This window comes from Myodes glareolus, chromosome 16 (genome assembly GCF_982192425.1).
Source record: "Myodes glareolus chromosome 16, mMyoGla1.1, whole genome shotgun sequence".
NCBI lineage: Eukaryota > Metazoa > Chordata > Mammalia > Rodentia > Cricetidae > Myodes > Myodes glareolus.
The window spans coordinates 12,678,050-12,704,344 of NC_142041.1; the positions used below are offsets into that span (position 1 = coordinate 12,678,050).

Sequence of the window (26,295 nt, forward strand, 5' to 3'; positions counted from 1 at the left end):
GGTGCATGCTTTTAGTACATGCACTCAGAAGGCAGAGTCAGGTGGATCTCTGTGAGTTCGAGGCCAGCCTGTCTACAGTGTAAGTTCCAGGACAGTCAGGGCTGTTACGGAGAAGGAGAAGAAGAAGAGTTTGTTAGGATTTGGTCTGGGTCCAGGGTACAGGCAGGAGTGGGAAGTGCTCCCATGTCACCTAGTGAGGTGGGGGGCATTTCCCTTGGCTGGATTCCCACCTAACACCTGGCAAAACACACATAATGGGTGCCATATTAGTAAAGGGGTTCTTGAGAACAGAACCAACTGAGCGTGCACACGCATGCACACACACACATATATATGCACACATATTTTGGGAATTGGCTCATATAATTATAAAGTCAAAAAATTTCCAAACTTCACTAGTCAAAAGGGAGAGGGCTGGCAGGTGGGAGAGCTGGCACTGAGGTCATGAGAACTGGAGATCAGACCTGCACCTCTCTTGGGCACCATAGGAGAGCCGGATGCCCCGGCCCCCGCCCTACCCTATCCCCCACCAGCTGTAGCGCTCAGGAAATTGGGCCCAGCATTTTGCCCCGGGCAGCACAGTAGAACTGACTCTGTTGCGGAGGCGGGTGAGAGGGGGTGTGACCCAACCCCGAGAACGTGAGTGTGAGCCCCTCATCCCCGTGGCAGGTGGTAGAGGTCGCCCTGAGGTTACGAAATCGAGACAGTCGGCCCCACTTCTCACCTGCTCCAGCACTCCGGAAGAATGGCCCCTGCATCTCGCTTGTGCAACACAGTAGAGAGCTGGCCGTGGTGGGGTAGGTCAGCGGGCCCCCGAGGATGGGAGAGTAGAACCGGCCCCATCCCTTGCTGCTTCCTGCATAGCGTGAGCTAGCCAGGTGAGCGCTGGAGAGCTCACCGGGGTGATGCGGATAAGGGGAAGCTGGCAGGCTGACCAACCCTGCAACCACGCAGGCCCAGAACCAGAGCCGTGAGTTAGTCCACCCCAACACCGACTCCATCTGTGATCTGCTAGAACACGTGAGGGTCCGGTCCCGCAGATCCAAAGCAGTAGGATCTTCATGACACAGGACAATAGGATATCCAAGAGGAGACCCAGATATCGGTCGTGTAGCAGAAACCAGGGCCCTCAGACCAGACCAATGACTCATTGCAAGGAAAGACGGATGGGCTAAAGGGTAAACTGTGTGACTCACTGTGACACGCCACATCTCCCACTCAGCCATCTCCCCACTCCCCAAAGAGGATTTCTTCAGGCAAGGACACACCTCTTACCCAGGTATGATAAGAACAATGTCTTTTTAATCATAAGAGGGTGAGAAGTGGCATTCAAATAAACAGCAAAAGTTTCCCTGGCTCTATACTATTGCTGAGCATACAGGTATCCAGGGATGGGCAGGGCAGAGTTAGCCATTTATACCACAGGCAAGCTGTTCTGTTTGCTGTGGAAGGTGCTAGTTATTACACCTGCTTCTTTTCATAACACAAAGAATAATAAATTTCATTTTTTTTAACTTGAGACATTTTTTTTGATCTTCAGTGAGTACTGTTTTTATCTCTTCATTCTTAATGGAGGCATGAATTTATGAATAACTTTCCGATATTAAAGCAAACATGAACTTACTCAGAAGGGAACTCTGTGAAGCTGTTGGGTTATAAATAAAATAAATTATAGTGTGGGGGTTTTTGAGCTGATACTAGGAACTGAGGTCTGCTATTTTACAAAGCTTACGGTGTATTTAACTTTACAAAGTGTCAGGATTTGTCGTGAGCTTGCATTTCAGATAAAGTGTCCTCTATAAAATTGTGTTTGCAGTGCATGTTTTGAAGATAGAAATAGGCACTTCTGTAAAGACGGACTCTGAGTGAGCCTGTGAGGAGAATCAAGTCATTTAAATCTAATTCCTCACGAACCGTTAACAATTGTGAACTCGTTCTCAAAAGGAAATGGGCTTCCAACTTCTTGTTCTTTTGCGTTTTTATTATACTTATGAGCACACATTTCAAAAGTTGATGGTAGTTAGAGTGATATCTTCACACGTACATACACTATGCATGGATCATTTCAGATTTGAACTAGGGCTAAGTATACGTCTAAAGGGAAGTAGCCTTCAGAGCCTTCGGTGTGTTATTCATCTCACAAAACACTAGAGGGTGCTGTTTCTTGAGGCGTTAACCAGAACTGGTATTGAAAGCCTGCTCCAGAAATCTGTTCATTGTGTATTCAGAAATGCATTACCTTTACCTTCCTGGTGCTTAGTGAAGTTTTAACTTCATGAATAAGCACCGACAGTTAACGCGGACACGGACCTAGTGGGGGAAGCGGTGTGTGGAGGAGGATGCTGGAAAGAGGGAGAGAGTCCTCCTGGTTTCAAGTGAACCTGCAGGTTCTGTGCATTCTAGGTCTGGCCAGTCACCTCCTTTCGAATGTGAGCTTTTCCTGTGACGGACATGCGGTGACAGGGGGATGGCATGAAGGTCACAACACTGTCAAAGTGGCTGCTCACCGCTGATGCTGCCCCTTCGCACTCTGGACTCTGGACGCCGAGGACAGCTCTGTCAGGCTTCCCCAGGGAAAACCCGGTAAAGCTGCTGCCCCTCCCTGTTTTCATGTGTTTCTTTACAAGGAAGGACACCGTGAGCATGGGGGGAGTCTATGCTTCACTTCTGCCTGTGGAAATTATTTAAAATTCTTTGCCATGAGAAAACTCTCTTCTGTTTTTTATTTAATGACTCTCTTATGCATGCCAGAATGGAGGTATGGGTATTTATTCTACACCCTGGGTTATGGCCAACACTATGTTGTTCTGTTGCTTGTATTGGCCCCACTGGGTACCAGACTCTCACTTGGCTTCTACACTTCTTGGGCATACTCCACTCACAATGGGGTTTTGTTTTAGCAACTTGCTTCCTTTCTAATACGCAGATTTTTCTCAGTCTTCTAATAGGATTATTATTAGAATAATAATAATAGGATTGTTATTAGATAAACCACTGGTTATCTGAGCATTTTCTCTTTCCTGTCTATATTATAAAAATATGTAACACGAAGGCCGGCTTGTTGGGGTTTCTGTCCCACCCAGTACCCCAACAGCCGGCAAGCAACAAAGAAAATCACACAAGACTCCATAAGGTTATAAACTGATTGGCTCATTAGGTCAGGCTACTTATTAGTTCTTGTAACTTATGTTACCCCATTATCCTTATCTATGTTAGCACATGGCTCCATACCTTTCTCAGCTGGGCAAGTTACATGCTGCCTCTTCGGTGATCTGTGCAGGAAAAAAAAAAAAAAAGAGGGATAATTGGATTATGGGATAATAGCTTTGTACTTATGAGTTATTGTTTTTAGACAAATATATTGGTATTGATTCTTATATATTGATACAAACTTAAATTATGTTGACTATTTTAGGCATACATGCTTCTACCTTTGTTTAAAACATTTTTATGTATTAACATATATATATATTGTATTGATATATATATATTTTACCATATTGCATTGTACACTTCTACCTCTGATTAAGATACTTATATATTGTTTATGTATTAATATATATATTTACCATATTGCAATATATACTTGCACATTGTTTATATTTGGAGGTCATATTGTCCCCATTTATTGCACAGTTGTTTACTATTTCAGTCTTTAAGTTAGATAGATATTGAGAATAATATAGATCAATAGTCATCTAAGTTTGTCATTTATAATTAGACTAATCAGGTTCTTTAGATACATAGACATTATATTCAGTATAAATAGATAATCTTCAACCTCTTCAAAGAGCTGTAGAAAATGGCCTTTAATCTAACTCAGAGTTCTATGGTAGGGAGACACAATCACTCCTGGCAACACTGATCTATTCCCGAGAGAATGTTGAGCACCAAAGACACTCCACCTGGAGCCTTTCTTCTTGGCAAAACTGGCCTTTGGGTAAAAAAATGCCCATACCTCAACTACTGACAGAGTTACAAAATATCCATAAATGGATATATGACAGGACTGTCATATCCTGCCAAGACAGGATAAGATAGTTTTAAAAAGTTCCTTGCCTTTAAAAATGGTATGTCAGTTACGTTAGGCCTTAGCCAAAGTTGGTTGCTTCAACGCTACAAACATGATTTTGGGTGTTTGCCCAGGTAGCCAGTTGTCTATGTGATTTGTTACATGTTCTAAAAATTTGATTACACTTCCTAATTACTCAGGTAACATTATTTCCCTTCTCAGATCTTTGATGGGATTAAAGATTATATAAACGTAGTTACTTTCTTTTCATGACATGGCCAAGTTATTTCTTATACAAGACTTAAGCTAGTTAAAATAGGATATTTGTATTTATTGTATATAATTATGTAGGTTTGTACTTACTATATATAATTTCGTAGTAGACTTAGAACTCTCTTACTTAAACAAAAGGGGGAGGTGTTGTGGGAGTAACTTCCGCTGCCTCAACCAATAGTCGCTGAAATACGAGCCCACAATGCAGCGGGGAGCGACTTCCGCTCCGTCAGCCAATAGCTGCTGAAATACCAGCCCACTGGGGCGTGGTATATTTCTCTTTTAAAAAGAGAAGCATATCCGGATCAGGCCCTCTTGGTTCCGGCTCTTGGTTCCGGTGCTTGCTCCTGGCTCCTGCTCCCGGCTCCTGCGACTAGGCTCCCTTCCTGACGATTTATGGTGTATGTAAGTTTTACCCCCCAAAATAAATAACCCCTTAAAACATAACTGGTGTGGGATTGATTCACCGATAAAAATAAAAACATATTTATATATAGTTAATATATAAAAATGAAAACAGGCCAGGTGGTGGTGGCACACGCCTGTAGTCCCAGCACTCAGGGGTCAGAGGCAGATGAATCTCTGAGTTCAGAATCAGCCTGGTTTACAAAGAGAGCCAAAGATACACAGAGAAACCCTGCCTCAAAAACAACAACAACAACATAAATTAAAAATAAATAAATAAATAAAATAAAACACCAAAAAGATTCATGAATGCAGAACAGGTGTGTAGGTCAGTCTTGGCCGGGACTTTATTGTGTTCTCTTGAAGTATTTTAATTTTCTCTTTTTCTTCTTGCACTTATTTTGCATATTTTCAGATTTCCTTTGAAAATGACTCTAATTATTTTTTGTAAGCAATTGGATGCTTTGATTGCTTTTTAAGGATGGAACATGGACATTGTCTCACCTCCTCACATACATAATTGGGAATGTTTTATATGATTCTATTATCTTTTTATTTATGATATACTAAGGTGATCTGTGTCTTAAATACACTGCATATTTCTGGATGCACAGCAGACTTTGGATACAGAGTGTTGTCACGAGTTAGTCTTTTGCAGATGTGTGTGGGATTGCATTTCCACACACTGTCTGTCTGTCTGTCTGTCTGTCTGGTGGTTGAATACAGCGCCTCTTGCATATCTCACAGGAACTACCAATGAGCTATGTTTTACAGTTAGAGCTTCAGTATTTTTGAAAAGTAATGCAAGGAAAACATTTGAGCCTAAAAGTTATTTAAGCATTTGTACATATTTGAGATTTCTGAAGGTTGCCCTGTGTCCAATAATAATATCAGCATTTTACTTTATTTTCTTAAGTTTATTTGTTTATTTTTAAAACTCTCTTTTTCTCATTTTACATGCCACTCCAAGTTCCCACTCCCTCCCCTCCTACAGCTCCCTCCACTTCCCCCCACACACCCCAAATCCCATCCCCTCATCAGAGAGGGTAAGCCTTCCCATGGGAAGTCACCAAAGTCTAGAACATTGCTCTGAGGCAGGACCAAGGCCCTCCCCATTATATCTAGGCTGAGCAAGGTATCCCTCCAAAGAGAATGGGTTCCAAAAAACCAGTTCAAGCAGTAGGGTCTCACTATCAGTGGCCCCATAGTCTGCCCCAGCCATACAACTGTCACCCACATTCAGAAGGCCTAGTTTGGTCCTAGGCTGCTGTCCCCCCTCCCCTCCACTGCTGTCAGGCCAGAGTCAGTGTGCTGTGGGGCCTCCTTTATTCAATAGCCTTTCAGATGCTGGCTCACTTACATGTACTATACACACGGATGTTAAAATGTGCACAGACCCTTGGCTGCTGATTTGGTTTTTGTTCCCCACTCATGCAGAGGACTGCTGATCTGTGAGTCTACCCCTAACTAAAGAAACATTTATTATACTCCATTTTTAGCTAGTGTGGAACTATTTTATTATAATCAACAACATCAGCGAGTTCCCACTAGCTCAGGTCAGCTGTTGCAGTGGGTGTCCTCATCATGGTGGTGACCCCTTTGCTCGTAGTCTCACTCCTCCCTCTCTTCGACTGGACTTTGGGAGCTCAGTTCAATACTCTGCTGTGGATCTCTGCCTCTGCTTCCATCAGTTGCTGGATGAAGGTTTTATGACATTTAAGATAGTCCTCAATCTGACAACAGGGCAAGGCCAGTTCAGGCACCCTCTCCACTATTGCTTAGGGCCTTAGCTGGGGTCATCCTTGTGGGTTCCTGGGAATTTCTCTAGTGCCATGTTTTATACTAGCCCCATAATGGCTCCCTCACTCAAGATATCTCTTTCCTTGCTCTCCCTCTCTGTCCTTCCCCCCCATCTCGACTATCCCATTCTCTCAAGTTCTCTTCCCCTCTTCTCTTTTCCTCCTCCCCTTCTGCCCTCCCTTCTTCCCCAACCCCCACACTTCAAATTTTCTCAGGAGATCTTGTCTATTTCCCCTTCCCAGGTGGATCCGTGTATGTTCCTCTTAGAGTTCTCCTTGTTACCTAGATTCTTTGGGGTCATGGACTATAGGCTCGTTACCTTTTGTTTTACATCTAATATCCACTTTTGAGTGAGTACATACTGTGCTCATCTTTCTGGGTTTAGGTTACCTCATTCAGGATGCTTTTTTCTAGTTCCATTCATGGGCATGCATATTTCAAGATGTCATTTTTTTTTTACCTCTGAGTAAAAAACTCCGTTGTGTAAGTATACCACCTTTTCTTTTCTTTTCTTTCCTTTTCTTTTCTTCCTTCCTTCCTTTCTTTCTTTTTTCATTTTTTTTTTTTTTTGGTTTTTTGAGACAGGGTTTCTCTGTAGTTTTGGAGCCTGTCCTGGAACTAGCTCTTGTAGACCATGCTGACCTCAAACTCACAGCAATCCACCTGCCTCTGCCTCCCGAGTGCTAGGTTTAAAGGCGTGTGCCACCAGTACCCAGCACATACCACATTTTCTTTACCCATTCTTCATTAAGGGAATCTGGGTTGTTTCCAGATTCTGGCTATTACAAATAATGCTGCTATCAACATAGTTGAGCAAATGTTCTTATAGTATGATTGAGCATCCTTTGGGTATATGCCCAAGAGTGATATTGCTGGGTCTTGAGGTAGGTTGATTCCCAATTTTCTGAGAAACCACCATACTGATTTCTAAAGCGGCTGTACAAGTTTGCATTCCCACCAGCAATGAATGAGTGTTCCCCTTACTCCACATCCTCTCCAGCATAAGCTATCATTGGTGTTTTTGACCTTAGCCATTCTGACTGGTGTAAGATGGTATCTCAGAGTTGTTTTGATTTGCATTTCCCTGATGGCTAAGGATGCTGAACATTTCCTTAAGTGTCTTTTGGTCATTTGTGATTCTTCTATTGAGAATTCTCTAGTCAAAAACACCAATGATTAATAAGGAAAAATGGGTTATTTTTGTAATCCGACACCCTGAAATGAAGAGTTTTATTGAATTTTTCATATTTTGTCTCTGTTTCTAATGAGAAAGGACAGAGAGACAGGGAAATTTGGGGCAATATAAGAGGAGAGAGAGAGAAAGAGAGACTCCTAGCAAAGGAATGCAGCTGGTCTCTCCAGCACAGATGCAAGAAGAACAATAAACAGCAGCTCACGGCCTTTCTCATTGCAGCTGTAAACCTGCAATTGTCTATGAACGTCTCCAGATATCCCATTAGCAGGGAAAGCACACACACTAAAGATGGCGCACAACCACAGTGGTCTCTGGCTTTATTTTTTTCAGATTTAAATTCCATCCAAGGCCCCTCTGGAGCTATCCTATAATCTTGCTTGTCAAAAGAGAGTGAGAAGAGGAGGGAAAAGGGTCTCCTAGCAACCTTTTTGAGATGTACCTTGAGAATCACCTAAATGGTATTTCTGACTAATTAATCTCTTAATCTCTTGAGGACCTGCATGCATTCTTGGCTGTTTCTCTTTCTCCTAACTCTTATGCTGAAGTCTGTATTAGAATATTGGTAATAAAATCTCCCACTCTGCTTTTGTCTATACCTGAAATTTCTTCTGTTTCCTTAAAGCCACGAATCTCAGTTTGGCCCTGAGCAGAGGTCCCTCAAAAAATTAGGGGAATCTCGCCGCTCCTGGTACTGCTTGTGTGTTCTTTCAGTGCGAGCCCGGTGCCTCTCTTGTGAAGCGGCAGCTGAGGAGACCCACTATTGAAGGAGTCAAGACTGAGAACAACGATCATGATCATATTAATCTGAAGGTGTCCGGGCAGGCTGAGGCATACACCACTTAGTAAACTAATGATAGCCTGCTGTGAACGACAGGGTTTGTCACCGAGGCAGATCAGATTCTGATTTGATGGGCAGCCAATCAATGACACAGACACACCTGCACAGTTGGAAATGGAGGGTGAAGATATCCATGTGTTCCAGCAGCGGACAGGAGGTGTCTACTAAAAGTGGAACCTGCTACTTTACTCCAGAGTTTTGCTAAAGACTAAGAATACATTGGCAATTAGAAAGCTGCAATTTGGTTCCACCACATCCTGACTATTACAGTATAGTTTCCTCTATTCTTTCATTTCCCTGAGCCCCTGTCCTTATGTACATAAAGTAACTGGTGTATGTGCACAAGCATATTGTGCTTCTCTCTCTCTCTCTCTCTCTCTCTCTCTCTCTCTCTCTCTCTCTCTCTCACTAAAAGGCCAGCGTTCTGTTTTAATTGACAGCAGATGGAGGTGGTCTGGGGAAGTACTGGTTCTGTGAAAAGACCCCCTGCTCCATTAGTGGCCTGCTCATTCAGTTCTTATCTTTATATTCCAGGAAGTTATTTTGCTCTCAATGTTTCAACAAAAGAACCCAACCACAAAATCCTTGCAGACCTTGTTTGATCGGAGAATTTTAATGTTTTTCATTTATCACTGTTAAACCAAGGACAATTATATAACTTTTTTTGTACGTAGCTCTTACATGTAGGGCAATCTGTCTTTAAGTAGGGATAAATTACTCTTGAATGAAATGATCCTAGGTAGTTTTCCCTTTAAGTCAAGTGTCTTGTTGTTTAAATAAACTTCTTGTTTAAAAAAAAAAAGGAATTAGGGGATTTCCTCATGCTGCAGAGGGCAGCAGCATGGAGCTGTATCTCTGCCTCTTCACCACTGATGCTCACACACAGTTAGCTCACCTTTGTTCAGAAAGATGATGGTGATGTACATCCCTGTATGTCTAAGGGTTGGTCTGGGAGGGTGAGGTTAATGCCCAAGTACTCTCCTGTTTCAGCTTTTCTGAGCACTCACTGGCTTGTCTCCTGCTCTGCTGTAGACGATTAATTAATTAGTGTCACTGATTAAGCAAGAGAATGAATGAGATGCTGGTGTCTCGCTGTTAATTATTTCTCATACTTAAGAAGAAATTCACTCCTAGTTTTGGTTCTCAAGTTCTGGTTTCTTTAGGAGAAAGAAATGATTTAAATAACCGCTTCGGCGACAGAATAAGACAATCCTGGGCTCCAGGTGTGGCTCGGTGGCCGAGAATGGATCTGGCTTGGATAAGGCCTGGGTTCCATCCCAGCACTATGTAAAGAACAGTAACAGAACCTGACAAATCGCCGAGAATTAGCACAACGCATATCAGGGAAGAGTGCTGTCTCCAAGATGCAGCAACAGTAACAAGAATTCTGCCTCCTAAAGTCTTTTTATGTTAAACAGAGCTCAGCCTCGGCATGCCTATATGCCCCTTAGAATAACAACGGAAAAGATCTTTCCTGGTGGGATTGCTGGCCATGTGTGTGTAGGTGCGCATGAACGTGGCTAAAAGCATGTGTGTATAGTATATGCTTACACCATGACAATCAAGACGAGCCTGGTTGTCCTCTGCCAGAAAATGATTCTGATGCTGACCCACTGCCCAGGGAGCTGTGGGGTCCAGCAGGGCTGGCTCAGTGAGATGGCACTCAGGTGTCTGAGGCGTAGCGAATACTACGCTGCCCCCACCCCACACACTTTTTAAACACTTTTCATTTTATTTTATGTGCGTGAGGGTTTTGCCTGTACACCTCCATGCATGCTTGCTGTCTGTGGAGGCCAAGAGGATACCAGATCTCTTGGAGCTGGAGTTACAGACAGCTGTGAGCTTCTATGTGGGTGCTGGGAGTTAAACCTGGGTCCTCTGGAAGAGCAACTAATGTTCTTAACTACTGAGCCATCTCTCTAGCTCCTGCTTCTCACTTTTGATGCTTTTTGCCTCTTCTGTCTACTCTAACATGGTCTTTAGGCTCACATCAGCAGTCAGTGAGGCTTCCTGCACTCACCTCCACCTATCCTAGTTCCTGCTTCTAAACCACCCATCACACCCTGTGAGTTTTGTGCGTGTGAGTGTGTGTGTGTGTGTGTGTGTGTGTGTGTGTGCACATATGCATTCTCTTTACCTTCTTCTGGTGCTTTACAAAAATAGCTGGGACTGAGAGGGCTGAGAGGGCTCATCTAGGAGACGGGGATGGGAGCACAGGGTAGCAGTACTATGGATTAGTCCTAGGCCTGCTGCAGACTGTGGGAGCTGGTCAGGTAGTGCTGTCGGCTGTGGTTCAAGTGAGGCCCGTTCCTAACTGGACTTCCTTTTCCCTGAGACACGGCCTGATCCAGGTTTCTTGGTTTCTAAGCGTCTGCCATTCAGTGGGTCTCAAAGTGGTCCACGATGACTGCCACCCTAGAATCCTGCCCGAGCTGTGTGGGACCTAGTGACCCATTGAAACAAACCTGCCCGGAAGTTCTGCATGTGCTCTGGAAGGCAGGAGCCCAGTCTTCGCTGTGCCTATCCCCTGCCGAGCCTCCTGTTGCTGCAGCTTCGGCCCCTGCTGTGCCCTGTCCCCTGCAGTGCCTCCTGTTGCCGCAGCATCACTGCCTGTAGCTTATCTTTGAAGCCTCCTTTGGCCGTGCCACGTTTCAGGGAAACCCTTTCTCAGAGCTTCATCCCCCTCAGAATGATCCTCACACTCTACGCCTACTTTTGTCCCTTTTCTAACGGTTTTCTTCTTCTATCTCGCCATTGCTGTGCTTGTCAACAGTAAGCAGGCAACTTAAGGCGAAACGTTGCTGTCCCTCATAAATGGTTTCTTCCACAGGGAAGTGTCTGCTGAAACGGGGCTGAATAACCGCCCTTGGCCCAAAGAGATCCAGCTGGTAGGAAGAGACTAGGGGTGATCACTTCAATATCTTTTTAACATAAGCAATTCCGAACAATGGGGCAAACAACTTGAAAAGATTTCCTTGTTCTATCTCATGCGACCAAGGGCTGTCTGCTCTGTCACTCCCAATGGTTTCCAGTCCCTTTGGGAAAATCCAGTCACCCACCTGAGTTCCATTCTGGGCAGTTATGATCTCAGGACTGCCATCGGACATTCAGCACAGAACAGTTACTCTCCCATGGCCCGATTGGAGGTGACAGAAAGCCCGTCTCTATATGCAGTCCTTTCGAGCACCTTTGGTACCTGACCCTGCACTTCACCATGGCTCCCACAGAGAGCTTGTTGTGGTCAGTCCATACCACGTCTCCACCCACTGAACTGCTACGGAGCAAATGTCCCATGGTGCCATTATTATATTAACCTGAATGTATTGTTTCGGAGGACTTTAACTACATGGCTGTTAGGAGGGTTTTCCAGCAGCCAGCGTCTGGTGCCGACACTAAAGCTCCTGCATTCCTCAAGCCACTAAGGGGCAGCCCTGTGCCTCCGTCCACAGTTCCGAGATCTCCACACCCCCCAAACAAAAAGGTGACCAAGGAACTCACCTGGTGACGAAAACCAATCTGAATCTATTCATAGGCCTCATTCCACCTGCTGGGAATGTCTAGGAACTTCTTCCCCACAGAAATGCCTTACTTGATTAAAAGTTTCTTAGTGTTCACTGAAGTTTTATCAGTAAATATTCAGCATATTAATTATATTAACTCTTAAAAAAACCTAGCGGCAGCCACTAAGTGATAAAACTAAGAAGTAAACAGAACTTACAATTATTTATTTATTTTTGGTTTTTCAAGACAGGGTTTCTCTGTGTAAAAGCCCTGGCTGTCCTGGAACTTGCTTTGTAGACCAGGTTGGCCTCAAACTCGCCAAGATCTGCCTGCCTCTGCCTCCCGAGTGCTGGGATTAAAGGTGTGCGCCACCGCCGCCAGGCCAGTTATCTTTCTTGCTTTGGGACATGACATCTCTCGTGCAGATAACTCTAGCCCTATATTAAGACTATACTTGGCAATCTAGATTATTCCTAACGTCTTCCCAGCAACCTAGAGATTATCACCATGGAGATTGCTACTGTCGTTTTCACACTCAGCAAGTGCTACCATATTGGGGCCACCCCGGGAGCTCTGTGGTACTTTTCACATGTCCATCTGAAGTATTTAACAGACTCAAAAGAGCACAGGAAGTTAGTGTCAGTGAGGCACCTAGGTGGGTAAGGTTTCCTGCGGCCTGATGATGCACACTTGATGGCCTGATTGCATCGCTAGGACCTACACAAGGTGGAGAAGGACACCGCAGAGCTGTCCCCTGGTCTCAACACACACTCCTGCACTTGTCCTCACATGTCTCTCACACACACATACGCACACCAGAAGCATAGGAAATTAAATTAGAAATCTTTCCACCCAGCAGCCTATAACTTGCTGAAACAAAATGTTATCAGTTTTAATACCTCCTCCCTCATAAAATGAACGAGAAACACGAGCAAAACATTTAATTTGAAAGCTACAATACCTAGAGATTGTGTTTCCAAGTGTATTGGTGAGTTTAACTGTTACATGATCATTTTATTAGCTTTGCGACAGAATCTCAGTAGGGCATTGTGGTGGTTTGAATAAAATGGCTTCCGTAGGCCCATAGGGAGTGGTACTATCAGGAAATGTGGCCTTGTTGAAGCAATCACGTCACTGAGGCTGGGCTTTGAGGTTTCAGAAGCTCAGCCTGGGCCCAGTAGCTCACTCTTCCTTCCCGCTGCCTGCACATCCAGATGGAGAACTCCCAGCTCCTCTCCAGCACCATGTCTGCCTTCCCACCATGATGGTAATGGCCTGAACCTCTGAACTGTAAGCCGGCCCCAATTACATGTTTTCCTTTACAGAGTTGCTGTGAGCATGTTGTCTCTTCACAGCAACAGAATCCCTAACTACGACAGTAGCCCAGGCTAGCCTCAAATGCTTGCTTGCATGGCATTTCATACATATAATAAAAAAAATACTTAGCGAAATTTCTCCTCATGTCTATGTGGACTGTAGTGGATCACTTTGAGGTTTATACCCTTGCCAAACGGAACATCTAACCGAATCACAGCCAATCTGCTAAGAAGGGTTCTAATCATTTGATTTCAGGTGGTAGGTGCTCTCGGTGACCTAGTAGTTGGAGTTCGCTGTTCTCACTTTATCTCATAAGGAAACAAAAGGAAAACAAACAAACAAATAAACAAAACCCCAGTTTAGTCCTTCAGTATTGAATGCACCCGATCCCTCAGTCATGACATCTTTCAAGAATTTCAGGGCTATTGTGTGAGCTGGAGAAAATCCTGATAAAGTGTGAAGGGTTTAAAAAAAAAAACAACCCTTGAGTATATACTGGGTAGGTGTGCTTAGAATAAACATTTCCTTCAGCAAAAGTAGCCAGGGTTACCTGCACTAAACCTAAAAGGTTTATGAAGTGAAAATGTGGAATTGCCCTTCCAGTGGACAAAAGGAACGAGGAGGTGAAGACACCAGTGGGACCGGGAGAAAGTGGAAAGCAGCCCCACCTGGGTGACTTCTGCTGGGGAGGCCGTCACCAGCCGGCTGTGGGGGCTGGTGATGCAAACAGGGGGCTGGCGGTCAACACTGGGGTGAGCATGTCCTTTAGCACAGTTGAGTTGGGCAGGGTAGCATTTCCCACCGCAAACATTTTAGCAGCTGTGGCCCTTGGATGCCATTTATGAAGGGGTAGAGGATGGAAATAAATTTATAATTGTAACTGTTTCTTGGCCATTGATGTAGCCACTATGTGACTATAGAAAAAGCGGCCGCTCCTTTTGTTGTCATTTGATTTCTTAACCTGTGTGTGCATTATGTGTGCGTGTGTGTACAGTATGTGTGTGCACCAGGAGTCAAGCTCAGGTATTGGTCTTCACTTTTTACCTTCACCAGAGTCTCTTGTTTGTTGCTGTATGTGCCAGGCTAGCTGGACTTTAAGCTTTTGGGGACTTTCCCATCCCTGGCTCCCACCTCCCAGTAGGAACCCTGCAATTGCAGAAAATGCCGTCCTTCTACAAGGGTCTGGGATCTGAATGCAGTCTTCAGACTTGCTTAGCAAGCATGTTACTCACTGAGCAATATCCCCAGCTGCTGCCCGGTACCCCTGATGGCTCCCGATGAAGCCAGCACGTGGAAGTAAGGATCAGCTACTTGATGGAGGAGAGACGCCAAGTGGAAAATGGAAGCAGAACGGAGAGCAACAGGCAAGGTAAACAAATTCTTAGCAACTTACATGAGCTGTCTTTAGCTTTAGGGACTCTTTGCACTTCCTTTCCATGAAATCAATTGGACCCTACAGGTGAGTTTTGAAATCAGCATGTGTAGGGAAGGGTGTTAGAGAACCTGCTGTTGTAAGCCACGTTACCAAAGGGGCACAGGCAATGTTTGTAAACAGGGTACTTGAAAACGAAGGGCTTGAGAATAGTTTGAAAAGATATTATTTTAGAAATCAAGAAATAGACAAATTAAAGTTTAAGGAAAATAAGAATATTCAACTCCTTCCCTTAGGCACCGAGCTAAAGTAAACAGACAACTTACAGTTAGAAAACAGACCCTCGGGCATCGTGGCCATCAACTCCTCAGTCCTCGGCTCTGAAAGGCTCCAGCCATGGAGGAACCTCGGCAAGTTCGTGCCACGTGACTGTACAGAATTTCTTCCTGCCCTCTCCCCACCAACTGGCTCCTGTTTATGCACTGACAAGAGTCGAAAACCTCAAGTTGAAACACGAGACGAAAACCTCAAGATGTTATTGAGTGTATTAAAATAAAATCAAAAATAGAATTATTAAGTATGTACACAATAGCGTAAGTGAAAGGGGCGGACACAGCGGTTTCCAACTGGAGTTTACAGTGCAATACCCAGGTGGGTCCTGCTGGAGGCTTCTCCGTGGCCACCTCCTTCCTACCTGCAGGTGTAAATAGTCTCTCACACATCTTACACAATTCATAGAAGAGAAAAGAATCACAAAAATAGTCCCAAACATGGCATTTTTTCACTTCTTAGAGTACAGCTAAAATGTATGATTCATAAAATGTTCAAGTCATTTGAGGCAGTCAAAGAAAGACTTTACGTTTTTTGGAAGGCCTTGTAAAGATTCTTATGCTTACGTCAAAGTTCTCCCAAAGGACCCTGTCAGAAAAGCCTTCAGAGAATACTGTAATTGAAATATCCAGACCTTTAAAAACATTTCCCCAGAGGGCAGAACTCTCCTGCCGTAACTGGGAGGTCTGGGTGATGATGTAGCTCCAAAGGGCCCTGGTTCAGCAGTGGTCTCTGCCTGCTCATACGTGGCGCTCCTGCAGGGCGAGCGGGTGCTACCTCCCACCCGGCAGTCCGCCTTACCACAAAGGAAAATGTTTAACAGTCTCAGACTGGAGTAGGGATGGGCTGGGCTGGGGGTGACCGGGTGGTGGGGGGCGGAGGTGGGGAGGAATGAAATCTCCACAGCGAAAACATTCAAAGTTAGAAAAGATGTCTTAAAGCTGATGGCTTCACGCGTAAAACCTAACAGGCTGGATTAGTAGTTTTTAAAGAAGTAAGCCAAAGCATGGAGGTCAGGGAACATCTGCTTGTGCATGAGGTTATTTTTGCTAAGTGAGTTTAGTTCTTGCTGCATCTGGAAATTTGTTGCCAACAGTCTCTGAGCCGGGAGTCACTCAGCCCATGTAGAGCCGGCGCGATGTGTATTGGAGAGAGCGGGTGTTTGAATTCTGTCTGTGGTCCCACCGAGCAGTGGCCACCCTTGTAAGAAACAGCATCTCAAGTCCAGGGTGTTCTTCCTGAGTTAATCTGGCCTGTCCGTCAGGAACCAGGAACACAGAGGGTCCTGGCGCGAGATGATTGGTTGCGCCCGAAGGCTGCTTTTCCTGCTAATTACATTGGGCAGGACTCCGTGCCCACTACGGCTGCTGCTGATATTGCCCTTCCGTGGCGGTGTAGAAGTCATCCAGGACGCTCTGTAGGTAGTCAAACGTCGGCCTCTCCTCTGCCTTTTCTTTCCAGCACATCTTCATGATGTCGTAGAGCTCATCTGGGCAGTTCTCCATGCGCGGCATCCGGTAGCCCTGGGACAGCGCACTCATCACGTCGGCGTTGGTTCTCCCTGTGGCCCAAAACAAACAAAACAGCAGCCCAGTTACTGCTGGCAGCCTGGGGCTAGGATGGGAAAAAAAGCTTCCTCCAATCTGCTTATGGGTTGGAGGATATTCTCTTCAAATTCATAGGTTTAAGTTTTAACTCTCAGTCCCTCAGAGTGGTAGTGTAATTGGAAATAAGGCCATAAAGAGGTGATTAAGTTAAAATGAGCCATGTAGGTGGATTCTGTTAAGTTGGGAGCGTCACCCTAGCCCCTGGCATCCATCCCAGCCCCCTGGCCTGGGAATTGCACGGGTCTGGACTCCAAATCCCAGCATGCCAGGCCAGGACCACTCCCACAGGGTATTTAAGTGGGCTATCAGGGGAGGAACACATGGTCTCAGGTTTGCAAATACTCCCTGTTTTTCTGTCTCCCCTGCCATGCTCTCAGCCACCCGAGAGCACTTAATAAGACAGAGCAGGAACTCTGCAGGCAACTCAATCACTATGTTCTAGAATGGGCACGTGTGTCAAGGAATCAGTTTGCAAAAGCAAAATCAGGCATATCTCATAGGCATCATAACCAAATTAGACTCCCAGATTCCAGATTAAAAACCCAGCAAGGGGGTACACACTTGCAATCCTAACTCTGGGGGCCAGTGGGGGTGGGAGTGGGGCAGCCAGCGGAGGGCAGCAGAGGTGAGGCTAGCCCATCGCCAGTCTAGCCTACTTGGTGAATTCCAGGTTAATAAGAGATTGTCTGAAGAAAACAATAGCCAGCACTGAAAAATGAACCCCAGTATTGTCCTCTGGCCTCGACAAGCATGTGTACACGTGTGTGCTTGTACTCATACATGTACATGTGCCTGTACATCTACTCCCTCACACTAACGTGCAAATGCATACATACAGATTGCTATGGGACTTGGCTGGCCTTTTACATTAACCGCACCAGTCCAATATTCACCCCCAGTTTCCCCTTTGGCAGGGCAGATTCTTTTTAGCATCTAAAATATTGCAAATATCTTACACACATCTCATCCTTGGATTCCCCTCCAGCCCTTCACTGACTTCCCTTCATAGAACAGGGGTGCTAAGGAGCCTCTCCTGATGTAACCCCTGGAAGAATGCTTGTCCCTGCCCTACAGGAGCTCTGGTGTCTAAACAGAAAGAATCAAATAAGCTTTGTAATAGTCCGTATCTCTTTTCTAAAATTTCACCTATTTATTATGTGTGTGGGTGTTTTGCCCAAGTGTATGTCTGTGTTATTTCATGCACACAGTGCCTAACGAGGCCAGTAGAGGATATCAAATTCCTTGAGACTGGAGTTATAGACGGTTATGAGCTACCACATGGCTGTTGGGAATTGAACCCTGGGCCCCTGGAAGAGGAGCCAGTGCTCTTAACCGCTGAGCCATCTCTCCAGCCCCTTTCCTCTATTTGTATCTCTTCCAAGCTGTTTCACTGGTGAGTTAATTTTCCTCAAGTCTGCTCATGAAATCCCACTTTCCTCTCTGTCTCCTAGGGTCCTCTGACTGGAAGATTTCAGTCCTTGCTGCCTAGCCAATGAGCAGGTAGGTATCACTTTTCTGTAACTGGAACTTGGGTCTCCACAACATTCTGTGACTCTGGCTCTTGGGTCCACTTCTGAAGAAATGTCTGGTTTTACTTCTGCTTGAAGTTCTAGGGCGCTAGTGGGGCTGCAAGCTTGGTTAGGAATATCTCACTCACTTCCTTCCTGAAGAATCCTTGGTTGCATAAAAGGTCAGATGCCCACAGAAGATAAAGCTTTGTAGGGTCTCCTAAGCCTCCCTGCAGATTTTTCTAAAGAGCGTCCTCAAAGTTGCAGACCAAGGGCAGCACGTTCTGTCCTGTCTGGGGAATCCACTTTCGAAAGAGAAGAAAGAAGAATCCAAAACCCGTCTTCTCATGCTTGAGTGAACCAAAGCAAACAGCAAGCCATGATACGGCAAGTCTAATAGAAGAAGGGAGATGGGAGGCAGAGCTCCAACCCATGCTAGACTCATAGTTGCCGCTCAGTTTGTGACTAGGCTAAAGAAGGCAAACGCCCATGGGCTGGAAGCCTCTAGCCTTTCACGCTGCATCCTTCACTCCTTCCACAGGGCTTGCTACTAATCACCATGGGTTATGAAGTAGCACTAAGTTCCGAGAAGTACAAAGAGATGGTTAACCATAGAGAGCTGTCTTCAAGTGACACATAGCCGAGAGGAAAAGACGTTCTCACTTGGGGACAGGGGAGGTAATATCCAGAGAGCAGGAAGTGGCATTCAGGGAGCAGGAATACGCAGAAGCGACAGACTGGTCAAAGAGCACGGGAAGGAGGAAGATGTGGTGCAGGGATTAGAAAATAAATTGGGGGCTAATGACAGGAGATCCAGCAAGACTGTAGAACATTCAAGGACTTAGGGACTTCTGGGTAAAGGGAAAACCAGAATATACTTTATAAGTATTTTCTAAGTATCATTTAAGGTCAAGGCAGATATTCACAGTAGGATGAATTTGAAATTTTGGGCTCACTCCTGGCTGTAAAAAGCCAGAGGTGACATGACAACATCAAACCAATGACATAAAAGACCTGTGTCGTTTTCAAGCCTAGTATCCTTGTAAGAGTGCAGCAAGGTCATGTGCAGGGACCCTCTCTTCTCAGAAAAACCGTACACAAATATAACTGTAATTTTGGTTTTAAGACAAAAATGAGGCTCTTTTGCCTTCCTCCCCATAATTCACCCCTAAACAAACAGCAGTGAAAGAGAGAGTGAGAAACAGAAGCTTAGACTCCACCTTTGATGAAGCTCAAGACATCTGGCATCAGGGAGAGACAGCGGTGGCCTGAGCCAAGGGGAAGAAAGGCAAGCAAAGTGCCTACTGAAAGGGACAGCAGCAGGCATGTTGGCCCACCCTGACACAAGCTGGGAAGTCTTCAGATGAAGTGGCAAGCCCCTGACGAGGGCAGGGGAGGACAGCGATCACAGGCAGCGTGATACCCAGAGCTTGTCTGGCTGCACCCCTGCAAACATGGTACACAGACTGGGGAGGGCGTGTCTTCCTGGAACTCATATTGATGACTGGATGGTATTCTGAAAGTACTGGGAGGTGGACTCTGTAAAAGAGGGCTAGGCTGGCCTGGTGGTGGTGGCGCACGTCTCAGCACTCAGGAGGCAGAGGCAAGTAAATCTCTGTGACTCTGTGAGTTCAAAGCCAGCCTGGTCTACAAGAGCTAGTTCCAGGACAGGTTCCAAAGCTACAGAGAAACCCTGCTGAGAGAGAGAGGGAGGGAGAGAGGGAGGGAGGGAGGGAGAGAGAGAGAGAGAGAGAGAGAGAGAGAGCTAGGCTGGTAAGCAAGATGGATGCTTTTCTCATAGGAACCAGTGCTTGCTCTTGCGGGCCCACATTAGTCACCCAGAGAGAGTTTTTAGGAAGTGAGGCCATCCCCTCCACTTAGCTCATTCTGCACGAGCCTGCTTGCCCTTCTGCTTTCTACCGTGCGTTGAAGCCATACAAGTTCCTCACCCTATGGCAGAAAGCTCCTGAGGCCAAAGAGATAGATCCCCGGGTACTGGAGTTACAGACAGTTGTGAGCTACCATGTAGGTCCTGGTTATCAAACCTAGGTCCTCTGGAAGAGCAGCCGGTGTTCTTAACTGCTGAGTCATCTCTCCAGCCACTAAAAAATTTAGCTTTAAATTCATCTTATTCACACAGTTTTGACTAAAAGACACTAATGAGAAATTGGGTATTTGAGAAGAACCCTTCTTCATGTCAATACAGACTCTGAAGGAAGGCAGAGCCAGTAGAACAATGAAATTCAGCAGTAAATATGACCGATGCCCTCAGTGACATCCTAAGATTGGAAGAGTCCTTCACTGCTGAACAGCAGCAACTACCTCCTGCAGGGAGAGACCCTACCACCCTGCTCACCACCTGAGTTCTCACAAGTAGAAGATGTTGAAGGCCCTGGTTTCTCGTACATTCTGCCCCATCTGGAGCCCTGCCTTGGAGGAGGCCATCAGCGTCTAAGGTGCCTCATTTAAGCACCCAGAGCAGTGCCAAGCGCAGACAAGGCAGGAAGTGGTGGACTCAGAGACGGAAGAATAGGATAAAGGCCAAAAAGCATCCAACCATCTTTCAGAAAGATTTTCACAAAAGAGAACATCCCAGAGCTCTATCGGGAGCATGGATTTGGGGTAGATGGCGCTATTTTACTTTGTAAACGTCTTCAGGCTGTTTAGCTCTTCCTTCACACAGAACACGCGAGAGGGAAGCAGGCGAGCGGTACCTGGGTAGGGAATTTTCCCATAGGTGACAATTTCGTACAGGAGAATTCCGAAGGACCACACATCAGACTTGATAGTGAAGCAGCCAAAGTTGATGGCCTCTGGAGCCGTCCACTTGATAGGGAACTTGGCACCTGCAGAGGGAGACACGGGCTTTTACTCAGAGCTCAGACTGGAAGGCCATGGATCATTCTCTCCTTTGAGTTTTTAGAAATTCAAGTTATTTAACGGACATGGTGTCAAATGCCATTCCCTTTGTGGGCCCTCCCTTAGAAGCACAGTTTCTTTTGGATCCTGTAGGGGGCACTGTAACTGACCTAACTCTAACCACAAAAGGACATGGCATACCATGCAAAGACATTTTGCTTAGTGTGTATTTTTTCTGTCAAACCAGACTCTTTAACACTGATCTTCAGCATAGACATTTTATAGCGTCGAGCATGCTGGTGTTTTCCTGTAGTCTCAGATGAGGCAGAAGGATCTCTTGATCCTAAGAGTTTAAAACCAACCCAGACAGCTAAGCAGGACCTCAAAACACCAAGCCAAACAAACATATCAAAATATCCCCATTGACCCTTCCCCACAAAACAGTTCAGATTTTTCTCATTAAAGAAAAATCATGGAACGGCTAAGGGTTCGTGGCCATCGCTTGAAAACATTGCTTTTACTGTGTCTTGGCATGAAGTTTCTTCTGCAGCGTCTTACTAAAAACGGGAAGTCCCTACAAGAACACTAAAGAGAGTTTTGTGGCACTGTGTGTGCTGGGCAGTATCACTAATTCCTGCATCACCCCTTGACAACCCGGAACAGTGGGGCAGGATGGGAGGGAAGAGGAGAGTTACTGCTGCTGTTTGGTGTGATCTCCACAAGCTCCATTCTGTCTTTGTGCCCATGTGTAATCCAGACCCCAAGGTCAGCATGCCCGCAACATCTGACAGAACAGTTATTTTTTTTCAAAGGCTCAGTGCTTGTTGGTATCATCAAAACCAGCAGAATCAATTCTCGCTCCGAGGTTGGATTCCCTGGCTTGAATCCTAGCTCAGCTCCTTGCAGAGGGCTCTCTGGGGCTGCAGAACCTCTGGGGTCCCTCGTCTGTGGTCTTCCGCACAGAAGGCGCCCCAAACACCCCCACAGTCCAGGAAAGCACACGTACGACTCGCAGGGTAATCCTCATTTTGGCAAATTTAGTTTTGCTTGACTTTGATTAACTGACTGACATACAAGGCTGGGAGTGTGGTGCACACACCAGCAACTGGGAGGCTGAGGCAACAAGACTTAGAGTTTGAGGCCAGTCTGGGTTACACGAGATCCTGCTACAGCTCAATGGGAGAACACTTGCCTAGCAAGCATGTACTCTACTAATAACCCCCAGTATAGGAATGTAAAATAAGCAAACAACAACATCTCCAAAAAGAACAAAGATGAAGGACTGATGTCACTGTTCACCAGCTTTGTGACGGTATTAAGTGGCATTAGCCAGGAGAGGATTCCTTAAAAAGTAAATTACAATCGGGGCACATCTTGACTAGGGCACCAAATACGTAGTCTTTAGCTACTTTCTTTTGGCAATTAAAAAAAAATAAAACAAGACAGCAAGAAAATAATTAATATTTCTGTTATGTAGTTTTTTTTTTTGAGCTCTCTGTATATTCTAGAAATTAACCCTCCGTCAGATATGTAGGTAGTAGATTTTCTCCCATTGCCAGACCATCCAATCATACACATATTGGCTACAAAGCAAGGCCCTGTTTTGAAGGTGGAAGAGAGGGAACACATGGTGGGTTGGTGGGGGGTGGGAAAGGGAAGGGCATCAGGCATGTGGGTAGGAGGTGCGGGAAGTGCACGATGTGCTGGCATCGAAAAGACCCTGTAACTCTGTGCACCTACCTTCCCGCGCTGTGTACTCGTTGTCCTCGATGACTCTGGCGAGACCAAAGTCTGCAATCTTGCACATGAGGGAGTCCGAGACCAGGACATTAGCTGCTCGCAGGTCTCGATGAATGTAGTTCTTCCGCTCGATGTACGCCATGCCCTCTGCGATCTGCAAATGGAATGGGCCCAGGTTTGCATTTTAGGTAAGCAGTCATGGTTTGCCCTCAAGAAAAACTCCACAATCCTTGAGTGTTTGACATCCTTTCATGGGAATTATTCTGATTGAGGTTTTAGGAGAGTGATAAAGTCACCCTCAAGTCCTTCCTAAAATCTTCCCCTAACCTCTCTAACGGGGACAACTTTAAAAAAAAGATTTTATTTTTGCATTACGCGTGTGCATGTGCGCATGTGTGTGTGTGTGTTGTGTCTTTGGGCGGGAATGTAAACTTTGAGTGCAGGTGCTCATGGAGACCAGAAGGGGGCATTAGAGTCCCCTGGAGCTGGAGTTAGAGGCAATTGTGAGCTGCCTGACAAGAGCTCTGGGAACTGAACGAGGTCTTAACTGGGGAGCTATTTCTTCAACCCCATGGCAATACCATTTGTTTTGTTTTGTTTTTCTTTTTAATAACAGCATATTTCAATGTTTTTTAAAGTGTAAAAACTATTTTGCCTGTAAAACCTGCCCAGGCTGATGGGCAGATGTCATTCTTCAGTGAGGAAACATATGTTATGCTCTGGATGTTTCTGTCCCCCAAGTTTATATATTGACACAATGACCCCCCCCCCATATTATCCTTAATGTATTGGTGGTCACAAAGTAATTATGTCAGGGAGGCAGGGCAGACTTGGTGACCTCATATAAAAGGCCACAGAGAGCTTCCTGGTCCCTTCTACCCTAGGCTGCCATAGTTATTAAGATGCTGTCTGTGAAGGAGAACCAGCCCATGCCAGTCACTGAATGTGATGACATTTTCTCCTGGAAGTCCCTAGAACTATGGGAAATAAATGCCTTTTTTCCTGAGCCATCCGGTCCATGCTACTTTGTGGCAGAAACCAGAACTGGGACAACAGGAATGAAGGATGTGATGCGCCAATACAAGAACATTCATAAGGCATCAGGAGCAGGATGTGAGCGGCGTGCTGATTAATGAGATCCTCTCTGTCAGGCTAAGGAAGGGGTGTGGTACCAGATCTCCAGAGCCTCCCGGCATAGTCCCTTGGGATGAACGGAGCAGACCGACAACCAAGCAAGACCATGGGGCAAGGATGAGGAAGTCAAATAAACAGTAGTAGAGAGAGTAGAAACGACCACTTAGTGCGCTGGTAGCCAACGTGGCACAGCTCCAAAGTACCGCCAAATTACACAGTCAAGGAGAAGGAAGGAAGTATGTGTGTCCATGTCTCTGTGTGTGTGTGTGCGCGCACATGTGAGAAGAGAGAGTTAGAGGAAGTCACCTCTAATCAGGATTATTTCTCAACATAGTGAGCTGATTCTGGCAGATTCTGTGTGGCCTACAGCAGCTCAGCTGGGAGGACCTGACTTCCTCCTCCTCCTCCTTACCTCACTGATGTGGACCCCATCCGAGCCCCTTCCCCCTCCGCTGCTCAGCAAAGAAGCAGCTCTTTATCACTCCCTTCTCCTCTGGGCCACATCCCGGTTCCCCTTCCAGAGTCCTCCAAGCACACAGGATTTGGCAGGTGTCATTCTTGGGGTCACAAAAACCCGAGAACAGACAATATGTCCCAGAACCACTTCAAAGTCTAGTCAATCCAGAACTTCACTCCTGATGGCCACCAAGGAATGATGTGGGATTCCCCTCTGTATGCTGTGAATACCGCTGATTAATAAAGAAGCTGTTTTGGGCCCATTGCACACAGAATAGGGCAAGGTGGGAATTCCAAGCAGATGGAGGAGGAGAGAGTAGGTGGAGTTAAAGAGAAGCCATGTGGCCACGGAAGGAGAACAGATGGTGGATGGAACCTCATCAGTAAACCACGAGCCTTGTGGCAATACATAGAATAATGGAAATGGGTTAATTTAAGATGTAAGAGCTAGCTAGCAATATGCTTAAGTGATTGGCCAAACAGTGTTTTAATCAATAGTTTCTGTGTGATTATTTTGGGTCTGGGCAGCCGGGAAATGAACGAGCAGTCTCCTCCAATAAAGGAACACTGTCCAGATGCCTTGACAAGGCTGCCACGGTCCTACAGAACCTGCTTCTGCGCATCTTCCTGCCTTCTCACCATGACCACTCCTACAGCCTCCTGGCTACCACCCTTGTGCCCGTGCATCTCCACCGTTCCCCATTCTACCTGTGTGCTGTGCCCATCTCATGTGCCCACTGCCAAGTGTGTGCAGCCCTGGGTGCAGCTGACACAGCGCCCCACTTCGTCCATGCGTGCAGGTGAGCTGCATCCGCTCCTCTATCTGGCTCTAGACACACTTCAAGTGCAATGGCACGGGAACTTGGCTGTGTGAGGCATCGTGCTTGTGTGACCATTGGTGAGCACACAGAGCAGAAGTCGTGTTGACAACAGGAAAGCGTGAGGCTGGGCTGGAGAGCAGCGACTGGGTGGCCCCTGCTTTCCCCCCCACTTTCAACGGCCCTCGGCACTCAGAAGATGCACCCTGATCTGGAAAATATTCAAAATAGCTTCAACAGGAAGTTCACAGAAGGTGGTGAGAATGAGAGCCCTGGTGAGGGCGTGTGGCATGCGTGACTTCCTCTGGAAGACCAGTGGGGCATGGCAGAGAGGGCAGAGGGTGATGTAATAAGAGGGAGGTAGGAGTCAGGCCTTGGTTTTTTTGTTTGCTGGCACACCAGCCTCAACCAGGCTTACTGGGGAGGGCCACTAAGGCTGGAGTGTGCAGAGCATGCTGGGACTAAGTAGAAAAATGAGGGCAAGAATTTGCCATACAACTGGGTAGAATGTTTGGGCTTAAGGAGACAGTGAGAGGTCCATCGAAAGGAGCCAGGGGCAGGTTCAAAAGGGACACAAGCAATTGCGTGGTCACTATGGATGCTGTCTGGGCCTCTTTCTAGTCCTCCTTAGAACCAAGCCTTTGTGGAATATTAGGTCACAGAGACCTACCTAGCTCCTGTCCTAATTGTTATATAGAACCTGGGCCAGGCGTGCAAAGGAGCTGGCGCTGGCAGAAACGCTGACTTGGGCTGGAACTGCGGGGAACTGGAAACCTGGGTGGGACACACGGATGTGAGCAACAGCGCCGGCAGCAAGGGCTCACCTCACCCTCATGCTTGGCCACGGAGTCCCATGCTCAGCTCATCCTAAGAACATTCTAGGAACCCGAAGGGAGGTTTTCCTCACACCCAAGCCAGGCACCTGCTGCAAGGGTTTCAAAGCGATTCTCGGAAACAGTGAGTCTTGAATAGGCCTTGCTTACTTGGGCTTTCCATTCTAGTCAGAGTGTTTTGTGAACCTCAACTTCCAGACAGTAGTATGGGTGTGGCTGAGACAAGATTCTGAGCGTAGCTCTAGCTGGGCTGTGTGAAAGGCTATCGCACACCATAGCTCCTCTAGTCCAGGCCCC

The 26,295-nt window shown here is 46.1% G+C and overlaps 1 protein-coding gene and 1 pseudogene across 4 annotated transcripts in view; one reads left to right on the forward strand and one right to left on the reverse strand.

Moving 5' to 3' along the window:
• The first annotated feature begins 2,752 nt into the window (after nt 1-2,752).
• LOC125391422 (small ubiquitin-related modifier 2 pseudogene) lies at nt 2,753-8,691 on the forward strand (annotated as a pseudogene).
• Nucleotides 8,692-15,240: 6,549 nt separating this feature from the next.
• Nucleotides 15,241-26,295, reverse strand: part of Lyn (LYN proto-oncogene, Src family tyrosine kinase) — a 111,189-nt gene continuing 100,134 nt past the window's right edge. For all 4 annotated transcript variants that reach the window (XM_048420670.3, XM_048420668.3, XM_048420671.3 and 1 more), the window contains exons 11-13: nt 22,758-22,911; nt 20,873-21,004; nt 15,241-16,604 (exon numbers count right to left, since the gene is read on the reverse strand). In XM_048420670.3, the coding sequence (XP_048276627.1) occupies nt 16,402-16,604; nt 20,873-21,004; nt 22,758-22,911 (489 nt within the window). In that variant the 3' untranslated portion in view covers nt 15,241-16,401. The remainder of the gene's footprint in view (nt 16,605-20,872; nt 21,005-22,757; nt 22,912-26,295) is intronic.